Here is a 14,139-nt window from a genome sequence, read left to right as displayed (position 1 = left end):
GGATCTGTGAGCTGGAGGTCATCCTGGTCTAGTTCCAGGTCAGCCAGTGCTGCACGGTGAGATCACTGTATGTAAGGGAGGCAAATAAAATTAAAGTGGAAACGTTATTTTTCTAATCAACAGTATGGTGGGTCAGGCCGCCACTCGGGAAACTGAGAGGAAGATGGCTGTTGGTTTGAGAGCTGGCCTGGGCTAATGAATGAAACTGTGTTTTTCGTTGTAGTTTTATTTTTCTTTGAAAAGGCTGGCAAAATGGCTCAGTGGGAAAAGGCACCTGCTGCCAAACCTGATGAACTGAATTGCATCCCTGGGGCCCACGTGCTAGGAGAGAACTCATTCTCCAAAGTTGTTCTCTGACTCCTTCATATGTGCACTGTTTTTTAACTGAAACGGGAAAAGTTTAATCTTGTATTCTTAGGGTATGTGTTTGCTTCCTTCAGGGAACAAGTGCGGAGCAGGATAATCGGTTCAGCAACAAACAGAAGAAACTCCTCAAGCAGCTGAAATTTGCAGAATGCCTAGAAAAAAAGGTATTCTGGGACTATTGCAGTTGTTGCATTTTAAGGGTTGGGAGATGAACTGTTACATTTGTGCAAAAAAAAAAGTTCACAATTTGTCACCCTTTAGCCACCATATATACATAGTACAACCAAAGAATGACAATGTTAGATAAATTCTTAAAATATGCCATAAGCTAAAGGAAACATTTAGACAAAGTAACTCAAGCTCTTAAAGCAGTGAACTTCCTTGTACTTAATGGTTTGCATGTTTCATCAGGTGGACATGAGCAAAGTAAATTTGGAGGTTATAAAGCCTTGGATAACAAAAAGAGTAACTGAGATCCTTGGATTCGAAGATGATGTTGTGATTGAGTTTATATTCAACCAGCTGGAAGTGAAGGTATAATATACAGATGGCTCTTACTTCTGAATATATGACATGATTTGTGAATCTGGAAACTCAGGTTTTCTGTGGAATACAAATATAGAAGGGTTGTTGTACAATGTTTGTTGTGAGAAGAATTCACTTTGTAAAGCAACTGTTAAGGCTGGAGGTTTAGTGAAGGTGCATAGTTTTGAAAGCTACACAGGTGAAAAATCAAACTTACTGTTTGTAATTTTGCTGTTACATGTTAAGTTACTTTGACAGCAATTTTCTAATGATAATGTGATTTATGATTTAAAAGGCCTGAACCAAAATGGAAGTTATTCCTTGCGTCTGAAGTATAGCACCATCACCTTATTAGGTCACAGCAGAGTGAGTGTCCCAATGTCGCTCTGACCCAACTCCCTTGATGACGCAGTGTGTGTTTGGAGGTGAGTTGTGTAAAGTGGCCGAACATCAACAACAACAACAAAAACACAACCAAGAGCAATTGGTAAAGCTGTATACTGCTCTTTAAAGTAGCATTTGAGGTGGACATTTATTTGAAGCATGAGGGGCGATTCTGATTTGATTGGATGTTGCTTTTAAAAGAACTCAAGACTTTAGTTGTAGTTGCAAATCAGCTGGTTACCAGTTAGAATTAAGGCACAGGGTTTTATTTACATTATAGATAAAATTTCAGGCAAATGAATTGACAGTCCTATAAAAGCCAGTTAACATAATTGTTCCTATCTTCCAATATGAAATAATACAAGATAATATAACTGATTGTTTAAAATTATTTCTGTTATAACATAGTTTGCTATTTTGTCATGGCATCCCAAAGGACAGTAAAGATGTACCATAAAAATTTTGGTAAATATACTGATGCGAATTTATTTTTACATTACTCCTCTTCCCAAGAGTTCATGCTTGAATTTTGACAGAACAGTTATCATTCCAAACAATAAGGTATTTCATTTTTAAAACAATGTGGTAATTATTTTGCTTTGAATGTTTAAGACTTAATTTTAAGAAAGGACCTTGTATTTAAGTATATTTATTCCATTTAGAAATCAGAGACATAGGAGAATGTTTTTAAAATGCTTAATAGTAAATTTTATTGGAGAAATGCTTTACTGACTTGAATTTTGGTACACTTTAAAACCTAAATACCTGGTAGTATTCCCCTTGTAGTGAGCATGAGATTAAAGTTTAGAACTTTTTAAACAATCTTTTCTTTTTTTGTGGTTGTGTACTCATTATTGCTTGTTCGTCTTTTGCAATTTAGATAAATGATATAACATTAAACTCAAGGTGGTTGAGTTGCAGTAGGGAGTCGGAAGCAAGCCAAGGGAACATCTTTCTCTACAGGGGACTTGGCGATTCCAAACCCCCAAGGTTCCAAGAAGAAACTGAAGACACCTGGAATCTGTACTTGCTTTGTGCTATTGAGCTGTGCTTGTTATACGGACCTTGTTGCTTGACCAACAGAATCTAGTGTTTAAAAACCCAACTTACTTTTAGAAATCTTGACTCTTAGTCTTGTGGACAGTTGAGAATCTGTGGCATTGTTAGTACTAGGTTTTCATGTGCAGTAGTCAGGCTTCTAGCTTAGTCTTCAGATGTTACAGAGTGCATGCATAACTTGTTAGTTCTTGTAACTCAGCACTAGATATTAGATATTTTATAGAAAGTTACCTGTAGAGCAAAGAGAAGTGTTTATGTACGTTTTCAATTTCTTGTTGGGGCAAGTTTTCCAGCCAAGCAAATATTGTTAGTAAGTGCAAGAATTTATAGATGTTCCATGATTGTTTTTAAAGTTGATAAATATATAAGGCCCACTAACAGCCATACAGTCTAAATACTTAGGAAATCCACAAAGGCTGCTCTAATGCTTTTGGTTCAGTGAGGGAGAATGTGATTATCTAGAAATTATATTACCAAGAAGCAACTAGGGAAAACTATTTTTACGATAGTACAGCATATATATGTACTTAAGCCCCTTATGGTAGACTTAAATACTAATTTAAATGAGTTTCAAATAGGGTGGCTAGTTTCAAAGTAACCTGTTTTTCTTCCTGTCATGTCTTTTCGCAGAACCCAGATTCCAAAATGATGCAAATCAACCTGACTGGATTTTTGAATGGGAAGAATGCTAGAGAATTCATGGGAGAACTGTGGCCCCTGCTGTTAAGTGCACAAGAAAATATCGCTGGAATCCCCTCTGCTTTCCTAGAGCTGAAGAAGGAAGAGATAAAACAGAGACAAGTAATCCTTTTTGTATTGACTTGAGAAGTAGTGTGTGGTCTGCTGGCTCACCTTAAGGATTTTTGTTTCCTTTGAGCTATTTTTACCTCTGTCTGTGATCTGGCTACGCTACAGTTTGCTGGATGTGTTTGCACACTGAGTTGTGGTTTACCACCCCACATTTTAAATTTAGAGTGGCATTTTTCCAGAGGCCAGTGATGATTGGGCAGAGTGCTTTGGGTTTTTTTTTGTTGTTGTTTTGTTTTGTTTTTCAGTTTTTAAAATACAAGTGCATTTACCTTAAAAGAGTCTAAATAAAGTGTCTAAAAAGTGTGTGGAACTTCCCACACGGCCAGTAATTATAAAGTCACAAGAGAGTGATTATATAAATGATAAGTGAAGTGATATGAATGGTATAAGTTTACATTAATGATAAAGGATAAATGAAAGAGTGTTGTAAGAGTAAAGTTGAGAACATGGAACAGCCTGCAGCCACCAGGGCTGTGAAGTGGTAGTTGCCGCGCCAGTGTCGGTGCCTTGATGGATGCTCTTAGTGCTCAACTGTGTGCTTGCAGATTGAACAAGAAAAGTTGGCATCTCTGAAAAAACAAGACGAAGATAAAGATAAGAGGGATAAAGAAGAAAAAGAAAGCAGCAGAGAGAAGAGGGAGCGTTCTCGAAGCCCAAGAAGGTACGCCAGAACAGATGCAAGTGCAGTGTTGTATAGGTGCTGGCCTTGGTCCTGAGGGATGCTCTACCAGGCTTCCCCAGCTAGCAGACGTGGAGAGCATTACTGGAGAGCTACTGTTTGCTTCTGGGCTAAAGAGAGCTTTTATGTTGCTAGGGTTTGGGCACATGTTTTTATACAGCTACCCAGGAGGTTGAGGCAGTAGGGGGTAGGTCTGGCTTCTTAGGCCAGTCCAGGCAACACTGTAATACTCTGTTCCAAAAATAAAAAAGCCAGATCATTTGACCAAAAAGATCACCTCTATCATTTTGGTGAGTTTACTCATCCTTAAGTAGAAATTTGGATTTCATATTGCTTTGCTTAGATGAAGCATTGAGATTTTTGTTGTTACTGTATTCTGATTATTTCCATTTCCCTTTTACTAAAAAGCTGCTCATTAGCATTCGTATACTTACCTAATTCCGCATTCTGCTTTTCTTAGATGGTTGTACTGAAACCCAAACTTGAAATCATTTGTTTTCTTCTTTCTTCCAATGAGACTATTGTTAGGGTCACATTTTAAATCCACGGTTCAGCTTCTGCTATATTTGTGATGAAAGGTGAGAACTCCACTAGGCACTTCATTTTTAGGACTTTAAAAAAAATCTGTGGGGATTTGTAAGGAAAAGAGGAGGCGATACTTCTGTTCTGTAGTTTGTGCTGACTTGGAAAACTTAGAGAAGCGGTGCCTCCACGGCTCAGCATGCTCTGCCGTGCTGTTTAGCTTTGCACAATTTTTCAAAAACAATAAACACTTTTAGATTAGGCACACTACAGCTTAAAAAGGAAGAAGGGGCTCCTGCCAATAAAAAATTTGGCATTTCTCTTTTCTTGTGAAGAACAGACCTACTTGCATTGCACCATCCACTTTCTGCATCTTCAGGCTCTGACTGGACATCTCTGATATGAGTTACCTGTACCTAACCCCTGTATGTTGGTAGGGTTGATACATTGTTAAGGAAATGGATGCTTTAAGCGCCTTCATCTGAGGCATTGGCCTCTGAGTGATTGCTGGGAATAGTTGAGAGCCACTGCCTCCAGCCCTCCTCCGTGCCTCCCCTTCTAACTGGTACTTGAGGCTGTTACCTCTGTTTGCTTGTCCTTCTAGTTCTCTCTGGCCTTTTCCTTCTCAAGTAGATGAAATGGATATCTTGTTTCCATGTGAAACTTCTCAGATACAGACAACAGTGGGTAACTTAAAAGATTAATCCTTGATTTTCCCTTTGTCTACTCTAAACCACATTGTTAAAAAATCTGAAAAAATTGCTTTCATCCTAGACGCAAATCCAGATCTCCTTCCCCTAGAAGACGATCTTCCCCTGTCAGGAGAGAGAGAAAGCGCAGTCACTCTCGATCTCCCCGTCACAGAACCAAGAGCCGGAGCCCTTCCCCTGCCCCAGAAAAGAAGGAAAAATCCCCAGAGCTCCCAGAACCATCAGTGAGAATGAAAGACTCTTCAGTACAGGAGGCCACGTCTACCAGGCACGTTCCTAACGCTGTTCCATGCTCTTGTTAGGCTGTCGGCACCGCCTGTGAATGGTCATTGCTAACTTCAGAGCAAACTACTTGTTTTCCTTAAGTTTTTTTTTTTTAAAGGAAGCAAACACTTTGCTTTTGTATTCCTTTTTCTTTCCTTAAGTTTTTTAATAATATAAAGTTAGTTTGGGTATTGAAGCTGAAATTGTGTGTGTGCGCGTGCGTGTAAAATAAGGAAAATGCCCCAGAGGTGACCACCTGGTCTGCTATATTGTTTCAAAATTTTTTATAGATCATAATTATTGATTTTCCTACCTGCTTGCCACGATATTGTGGACAAATTCCTGTTTTTTTTGTCTTCTTTTTGTAATGGGGGATATAACCCAGAGCTTTGCATATTCTTTGTCACTGGTTTATATGCTATATAATATCTTTGCCCCCAAATGTAAAGAGATTTATTCATTTCTGTTAACTGGGGTACAAATATACCAAGTAAAAGCTACTCCCTCCCTTTTGGGGGGAACCTTTTTTTTTTTTTAAGATTTTATTTATATGAATGCTCTGTAGGTGTCTTCAGACACACCAGAAGAGGGTATTAGATCCCATTACAGATAGTTGTGTACCACCATGTGGTTGTTGGGAATTGAACTCAGGGTCTCTGAAAGAACCTCCAGTGCTCGGAACAACTGAGCCCTGGGGGAACCTTCTGTGTTCCATGGCCGGGTTTTTGTTGAGTGTGATACATCTGCTGCTTCCCACATCTCATAGCTCACAAGGCCACATAGCGTGCAGGCCACAACACTGCCGCCTCTGCAGTTGTGTACACTGCCCAAAGCACCCATTCCTGGTGACTACAAACTGTTGTCCACAGTTGCTCAGCTGGTATTGGAGCAGGTGAGGAGACCCCATCTCAGCTGGACTTTGTGTCTGTGGGCCATTTGATCTAGTTAGCCTCTTTCCCCTCACGGCTCTAAAGGCTCCAAGGAATCCGGTTTTTTGGACTCATGCAGTTGACAGTGACACAGTTCTTGTCCCATACGTGAGAAGGGGATGTAAATTCTTAGTTCCTCGGTGGATTCTGATGTGACGTGTATCTACCTTTTGAAACCAAAAGTTATTTCTGAAAACTTTGGTGATCTGCATCTGTTACTACTTTCTAATTTGTTAGTAGTGAAGGACAGGCGACATACATTGTTAAATTACCCTTTTTTTCCCCGATTACTTTTTAATTTGTTAGTAGTGAATGACAGGTCACACACAGGTACAGCTTTGTGCAGTCAGCTCTCCTTTAGTTTTCAGTGTGGGATTTCAAGGAATTGAACGGAGGTGGTCAAGCCTGCACCATAAGTACCTTATTAAAGACAGCCAATATTTGAATTGGTTTAGAATTCTGAGGAAAGTTGGGGGAAAAAAACCAAAATGTTATTTTCACAGTGACATCCTGAAAGCTCCCAAGCCTGAGCCTGTACCAGAGCCCAAAGAACCATCTCCAGAAAAAAATTCCAAAAAGGAAAAGGAAAAGACTCGACCAAGATCTCGGTCACGCTCCAAATCACGGTCTCGGACCCGGTCTCGGTCACCTTCGCATACCAGACCAAGACGGCGCCATAGATCTCGATCAAGGTGTGTTGTTGCCCTGGGACTCGTGTGCGTTTTAAGTTGTGTGATGATGGTTTTCAAGGTAGCATTGTAAGCAGTGTCAAAGTTATAGAAAACATTAAGAATGAAGGTTACTGTTTGTGTGAAGTCCACTTTGCTGTGTACCATAAAAATCTACATGGATGGAAGTGGTCATGGTGGTGGAATTAGTATCAAGAAATGTTTTGTTCTTGGTTTATTTGGGGCCTAATTCTGTTTCTTATGGCAGATCATACTCTCCTAGAAGGCGGCCAAGCCCAAGAAGGCGGCCATCTCCCCGAAGAAGAACTCCACCAAGACGGATGCCTCCTCCACCAAGGCACAGGAGGAGTAGGTCTCCAGGCAGACGGTGAGACTCTCTTAGTGTCAGGTGCCTGGAATTTAGGGTAATCCTTGGCATAATTTCAGGGGAAAAATGTTTTTGTCTGTTGGATGACAGAAATTATACTAGGGAATGTCTTCGAAGCAGCCTGATGCACTTCAAGTGTGACAGTTTAGCTGTGAGAATCATCCAATGTGGGAAAGAAAGCAAGCCACTAGTCTTCTAGATCCTGTATGTTAGCCTTCTTAGATCTCACTAAGATTCTTCTATGGATAAGAACTAGCAGTGTACTTCAGTTGGTAAGATGCTTGCTGCGAATGCGTAAAGCCCTGCCCTGGGTCTGTTCCCCAGTACTTACTTAGGGATGGTGTTTCATACCTGTGATTTCAGCACACTCACTACAAAGGGAAAGGGTCCTGAAGTTCAGCGTTATCCTCTTTGTAGACTCTGCTTTACACACACTCACACTCCCCCCAAAACCAAAAAAAAAGAACTGACTGCTTTTTTGTGTGTTGTTGAGTGTACAAGTGTTTTGTCTGCATCTGTGCATCACATGTGTAGGGTGCCCCCAGAAGAGTGTGCTAGGTCCCCAGGAACTGGAGTTATAAGAGATGGTTGTGAGCTACCATATGGGTGCTAGGGACTGAAACCAGGTCTCCTGCAAAAGGAGAAGCTGCTCTTAACTCCTGAGCCATCCTTTCCTGTGCTGCCTCCCTCCTGTCCAACTTTTAACTTACTGCTGCTTTTGAAAGGCTACAGACTTAATGAGGTTATTTTGCCAGTTTTTTAAAACTCCATCTCCAGTAGTCTCCAAGTTTTAAGTACTTAACTTATTTTGCATGTGTGAATACACACGCAAACACTTGCACCTGGAGGTCAGTGGGCTATCACAGTGTCTGTTTTCCTCTTCCTTTGGGTGGTTCTGGGAGATTGAGCTTGAGGTGTCAGGCTTGCAGAGCAAGTGCCTTTACAGTGTCTTCCTCTTTTCTAAAAAGATGTTATTTTGAATTATGTGTAGCTGTGTGTCTGCGTGTGGATGTTTTCATGTGAGTGCATGTGAACGGCAGAGGCCTGCAGATCCCTTGGACCTGGAGTAAGGCAGAGTTGTAAGCCACCTGGTGGTGCTGGGAACCAATGTCCTCTAGAGAAATGCCAATGCTTTAACTGCTAAGCCATCTCTGCCACACTTTGTAATGAAGCTTTTTGTAACGACTGAGACAGAGGAAACATAAAAGGATAAAGTTCCCATAATCCATTCCTAGATAAAGCCATTACTAGTGGCATGATAAGATACACCTAACTTTACCCAAAGTAGAGGCCTGGTGCCGGGAACACAGTTTTTTTGGTGGTATGTTGTCTGGACTTGCTTTGCAACCCTGCTCTGGACAGAACTTTGATGTCTATTTTTCCTTGTTGCTGCTGGTTTAACCAGGGCCTCACTCGGCCTGAGCATGTGCTCCACCTTGGAAGTACACTTTTAACCCTGGGAAAAGCTGTTGAGTTAGTGTTCTTTACAGACAACCACTCCAACTAGAAAATGGGAAAACACCCAGTAAACTCCTTCGAGTTATATCTTTGCAGGTAGGACTTTTAGACCCATACTTTAATGACAGCAAAGACCGCAAAACCATTCTTCTTTGGGATTGTTGCTGAGGGATCGATATTTAAGCACGTAAAGTTGCTGTTACAGCCGGTGGACAGAACAGACAATGTGGTGGAATTCCAGGCATCACACTTTTCAGATTGATCCTTCTGCTTCGGGAAGAAGTAATGCCAGTGTTCCCTTAGGGAGAGAGACTGGTTTCTTCAGTTGGAGTTTGGCAAACAGCATGTCTCAGTAGTGCGCACTAAGCAATGTAGCAGTCACGGTATATTGCAGATTGTGTAAGATTCCCTTTCAGCCAGTTTTTAATCTCACACTTAAGGTAGGGTTTCTTTTTTTCAGGTTCTCAGGAATTCTTCTGCCAAAGGTGAATTCTGCAGGTACACGTAATTGCAACAGAACTTAACCACAGATTTTGCTGCAGAATTCGAGAGGCCCCTACTTCTAAGTTTATGTAGCTAAATGAATTTCAAATCTTGCACATATTTTTTTAGTGAAACTTAAAAGCTGCTTGACATCACTCTGAATGAGCAATACTCTCTCACCCCCAAAGTTGTGCAAACTCCATAACCCCAGTATTACTCTTCAGGAAGAGGCTGCTCGGTTACTGGACTCACTGCACTCACAGCTCAAACACAATCAGGAGTTATGTGTATTTACTCTCAGAAATAGCTGTTTCCTGCCTTAGGTTATGGTTTTGTTTCCAATCTTTTTGAAGTAATTTATGTACTTAGCTACATAAACTCAAAAGTTGGATTAAAAGAAATAGCTGTGTTTCTGTGCATACTGTACATACTGTGATGTCACGCTTCAAAGGGATGCAGGTAGTGAAGTGAGTGCTTTGTTCCACAGGAGGAGACGTTCTTCCGCATCACTGTCTGGAAGTAGCTCGTCATCCTCTTCATCTCGGTCCCGGTCACCGCCAAAGAAGCCTCCCAAGAGGACATCCAGCCCTCCTCGGAAAACGCGTAGGTTATCACCTTCAGCAAGCCCTCCACGGCGAAGGCACCGGCCATCATCTCCAGCAACTCCACCACCCAAAACTCGCCATTCCCCAACTCCCCAACAGTCAACCCGTACAAGAAAGAGTCGCGTTTCTGTGTCTCCAGGAAGAACCTCTGGTAAAGGTACAAACACAACGCACTTTGTTCCCTTTGGCATCTGGGTGAGCCCAGTTGTCCCTGGCCGCCTTCAGAAGCAGCTGGGCGGTACTTTCTCTGTGGCACTGAGGTGGCTGGTCTGCCTTTTCCTGCTTTCTGTGCTCGGGCCTCAGCTGAAGTGGGATGGGTGATGTGTGGTTTGTTTTCTCAGCAGCGGCCTTTATGCACAGGTGGCACAGATTACTGGCTCGAGGCTGTTTGAGTTGGAGTAATGAATTGAAGCTTGTGTTCTTACTGTAAAGGTTCATTTTATTGAGACCAGTTAACTATTTTCACCCTCCCCATACCTCTTCTTAAGGCTTTTTGTTTGATATCTTATTTGTGGACTTTGTGTTCTGTTGTTATTTTTGGTCACAATTATGCTCCCAAGGGAAGGACATGGTGTCCCCTTAAAGGTTGATTTGTTTTATTGATTGATTGATTCATGGATTTAGGCTCTAGAATGATGTCCCTACTCGGTTCAGTAGATTGGTTTCTGAGGAATTGGAGGCCTGTGATTGTGCCAGCCAAGTAGAGTGCGGTTAGTCTGTGTGAAAGCTGGTTTCCTGGGGTTTGCTTTAGCACTAAGCATGCATGAAGAAAAAGGATGTGATCCATTCCGGTGGTGCCTTTGGTGCTAGGGCTGGAGAAATGGGGACAGCCAGAAAGGTGAGGTAAGGGTGGTGTTCTGAGCCACTTGACTGACCCAAGTGCCTGGATAACAAGGGAGCACCAGGAGGCTGTGTGTTATAAACCTGTTACACTGAGGGATACCTGTGGGAAGAGAACCTGCTAAAAATGGCAAGCCATAAAAAGTAAAGTACGACTCATTATTTAATTTTTTTTTGTTTTTTTTGTTTTTTTGTTTTTTTTGTTTTTCGAGACAGGGTTTCTCTGTATAGCCCTGGCTGTCCTGGAGCTCACTCTGTAGACCAGGCTGGCCTCGAACTCAGAAATCCACCTGCCTCTGCCTCCCAAGTGCTGGGATTAAAGGCGTGCGCCACCACGCCCGGCTTACGACTCATTATTTAATTTTAATGTCAAGTTCATTCAGTAACCAAATGTGTGATATTTAAGACAGCTATTTTTTAGCATGCGTTGTATTAATTTTATATAAAGATGAGCACATTTCAGCCTCTCAGTCCATCACTGTGTCTTAATTTAATACTCATTGTTCTAGCTTACTTGTCTTTCCGTGTGAATTTTACATGCATAAATATTTTCTGTGTTTAGAGCTAAAAAGCTCTGTGGAGGGGCTGGTGAGATGGCTCAGTGGGTAAGAGCACCGATTGCTCTTCCGAAGGTCAAATTCCAGCAACCACATGGTGGCTTGAAACCACCTGTAATGAGATCTGACGCCCTCTTCTGGTGCATCTTAAGACAGCTACAATGTACTTATAATTAATAAATAAATAAGCTACCTTAAAATTTTTATTTAAAAAAAAAGCTCTGTAGAGAAGAAAAACTCTTTAGAGTTCCCACAGTTATTTTGGGAAAATACATTTTCATTTAGATTATTCAGAAGTTATTTTAAACTACCTAGATAGAAGGAGTTAACTGTGAGAATGGGACCATTGTTGGAACTTAGTTATTACCCTTTTGTGAGTGCACAGGTGCCCAGCTCCTGCTTTGACATATGCCTTGTACACATGTAATAGATAACTGCATTCAGAGACATCGTTGTGGAGAACAGAGACCTGTTGTGTATTCTTGTGAGCTTAGAACCAGCTTCTTCAGCCAGACAGTTGCTGTGGGCAGCTTAGTCTGTTTATGCCCACTGAAGTCGCTCAAAGTTGGCTTGCAAGAAAAGACGAGCCCTTACCAATCGTCAGGTTCTTGGGTGACTTAGCCAAGGTTAGTTAGTTAGTAAAAGAATTTAAGCGTTCATTACCCAGTTACACAGTGAGAATTGCCAAATTGCTACCTCCAATGAATAAGGAGGAAAACGAAGGGTGGAATGAAGAAGTTCTTTGACTTCTCTACTAGGTACTGCGGTCAGAAATGCCCACAGTGGGGTCTCTGGATGCTTAGGACAGTGGTACTACTGTAATGAAATAGAGTTCCTGATTGTGTTTCCTATACCAGGTGTTAATTGACCATCTTAGGATCTGTTGTTGATAATGGGCTAATGAACTAAGAGCAAGGAAAGAAAAGCGGGGGAATTTGGAAGTCAGTCATCGGTACAGTTTACAGTCCCATCTGAGGGTGTCTTGGAGGAACTTGAATCAGTCATGATCTGGGTCTGCTTGAACTTGTTCTGAGTGGAGTGTGTCTTGCCACAGCTTGTCCCTTTAAATCAGCCGAGTTGTGCTCTGTGGATAATTCACATATTCTTCTATTTCTGGTTATATAGTTACTTAGCTTTACAAATTCTCCTTTGGGCAATCTGAGATTAATAATTAATAGGACTGTTGAAATGCTTTAAAATTCTGGTTGGTCTTTTGGATTTCTGACTTCATGCTAGGACGATTTGTTCTCTGAACTATTAAAACACTATTTTTTTTTTAAAGATTATTTATTATTATTATAAGTGAACACACTGTAGCTGTCTTCAGACACACCAGAAGAGGGCGTCAGATTTCACTATGGGTGGTTGTGAGCCACCATGTGGTTGCTGGAATTTGAACTCACGATCTTCGGAAGAGCAATCAGTGCTCTTACTTGCTGAGCCATCTCACCAGCCCTTAAAACACTATTAACATAACAGTAAATAAAAGGAAAAAAATCTCATTTAGAAAAATACAGAGACAGATGTTACTTATAATGCTTTATCTCAAGAGTGAAAGGATAAAGGCGTATACTATAAATAGTCTTAAAGACTTAAGGAGACATTAAGTCATGACAAACTCTCCCATGTGTTTATTCACACTGTTTAACAGAACATGTAATGTTGGCTTCATGCAATGGTGCACCCCACCCCTAGCCCCTGAAAGTTTCTCTATGTAGCCCTGGTTGTACTGGAACTCTGTTGTGGTCTAGGCTGGCTTTAGAGATCCACCTCCCAAGTCCTGGGATTGTAAAGGTGTACTCTACCACCATCAGGTGAGGGTGTAGTTCTTTAATTCTGGTATTACATAGCCAGTTTGAGGCCAGATCTTGTCTCAAGATAGATAAAAGCAATGTTGCAATTTAGTTATTTTATTTATTCAGTAGCTATACACCAATTATCTTGTAGAGATAACCACTACATTTTCTTTTTATAACCAAACAAGCCACTTTGGTCCTCTGAGATAGTAACTTTGGACTTTGGTGCGCGCGCGCGCGCGCGTGTGTGTGTGTGTGTGTGTGTGTGTGTGTGTGTGTGTGTGTGTGTGTGTGTGTTTTTGCAAACGTGTGCATGTCATGTGTGCAAGCGCCTTTTGTTTATTTGGTTTTGATTTTGGTTCTATAAAGTCTTTTTAATAGACTGGCAGTCTTGTTTCAGCCTTCTATATGTTGGAATTTTTTTTTAAATTACATAATGTTTTGTGGTAGGGCATATATATATACACTATACAGGTGTCTACAGGCCGGAAGAGGCGTCAAATCGAGCTGGAGTTGCAGGTGGCTGTGAGCTACTTATACAGGTGCGGCAACCAAATTAAATCCTCTGTAGGAGCAGCAGGTGCTCGGCACCACTGAACACCATCACGCCAGCCATTGCTTTGTGAACTTAGAACTTCAGGTGTTAAGCATTCTCTGCCCAGTTCAGTAGTTTGTCCAAAGAACTTTAAGGGGTGCAGGGCTTGCTGCATGGTTGCAGTAGTAATTTCCTCTTTGGTGACTTTAACAAAGATGAGGTTGAAGTGTTAGAGTCAGTTCTCATGACTACATCCTGGTAGTCTATGACAGAATGTATAGTATTAAATAAGGTATAACTGTATTCTTTTTTCTTTTCTTTTTTTAAGATTTATTTATTATGCATAAGTACACTGTAGCTGTCTTCAGATGCACCAGAAGAGGGCATCAGATCTCATTATGGGTGGTTGTTGGGATTTGAACTCAGGACCTTCAGAAGAGCAGTCAGTGCTCTTACCTGCTGAGCCATCTCGCCAGCCCGGTATAACTGTATTCTAATCAAACAGTTTATCAAAATTCATTAGTCATATAAAACAAGTAAGAATCTCAAGGATTTTTTTCT

At 41.2% G+C, this 14,139-nt stretch overlaps 1 protein-coding gene across 7 annotated transcripts in view; it reads left to right on the top strand.

The window, feature by feature from the left end:
* Positions 1-14,139, top strand: part of Srrm1 (serine and arginine repetitive matrix 1) — a 33,483-nt gene that overhangs the window by 4,719 nt on the left and 14,625 nt on the right. For 6 of the 7 annotated variants that reach the window (XM_031379048.1, XM_031379045.1, XM_031379046.1 and 3 more), the window contains exons 2-9: positions 441-530; positions 778-900; positions 2,965-3,135; positions 3,690-3,805; positions 5,120-5,323; positions 6,752-6,940; positions 7,185-7,304; positions 9,733-10,007. In XM_031379048.1, the coding sequence (XP_031234908.1) occupies positions 441-530; positions 778-900; positions 2,965-3,135; positions 3,690-3,805; positions 5,120-5,323; positions 6,752-6,940; positions 7,185-7,304; positions 9,733-10,007 (1,288 nt within the window). Of the gene's footprint in view, positions 1-440; positions 531-777; positions 901-1,186; positions 1,317-2,964; positions 3,136-3,689; positions 3,806-5,119; positions 5,324-6,751; positions 6,941-7,184; positions 7,305-9,732; positions 10,008-14,139 lie in introns of those variants that run through there. The other variant, XM_031379050.1, reaches the window with a different exon arrangement.

The sequence above is a fragment of the Mastomys coucha genome, unplaced genomic scaffold, assembly GCF_008632895.1.
Source record: "Mastomys coucha isolate ucsf_1 unplaced genomic scaffold, UCSF_Mcou_1 pScaffold18, whole genome shotgun sequence".
NCBI lineage: Eukaryota > Metazoa > Chordata > Mammalia > Rodentia > Muridae > Mastomys > Mastomys coucha.
This window is presented reverse-complemented; position numbering and strand designations above follow the sequence as displayed.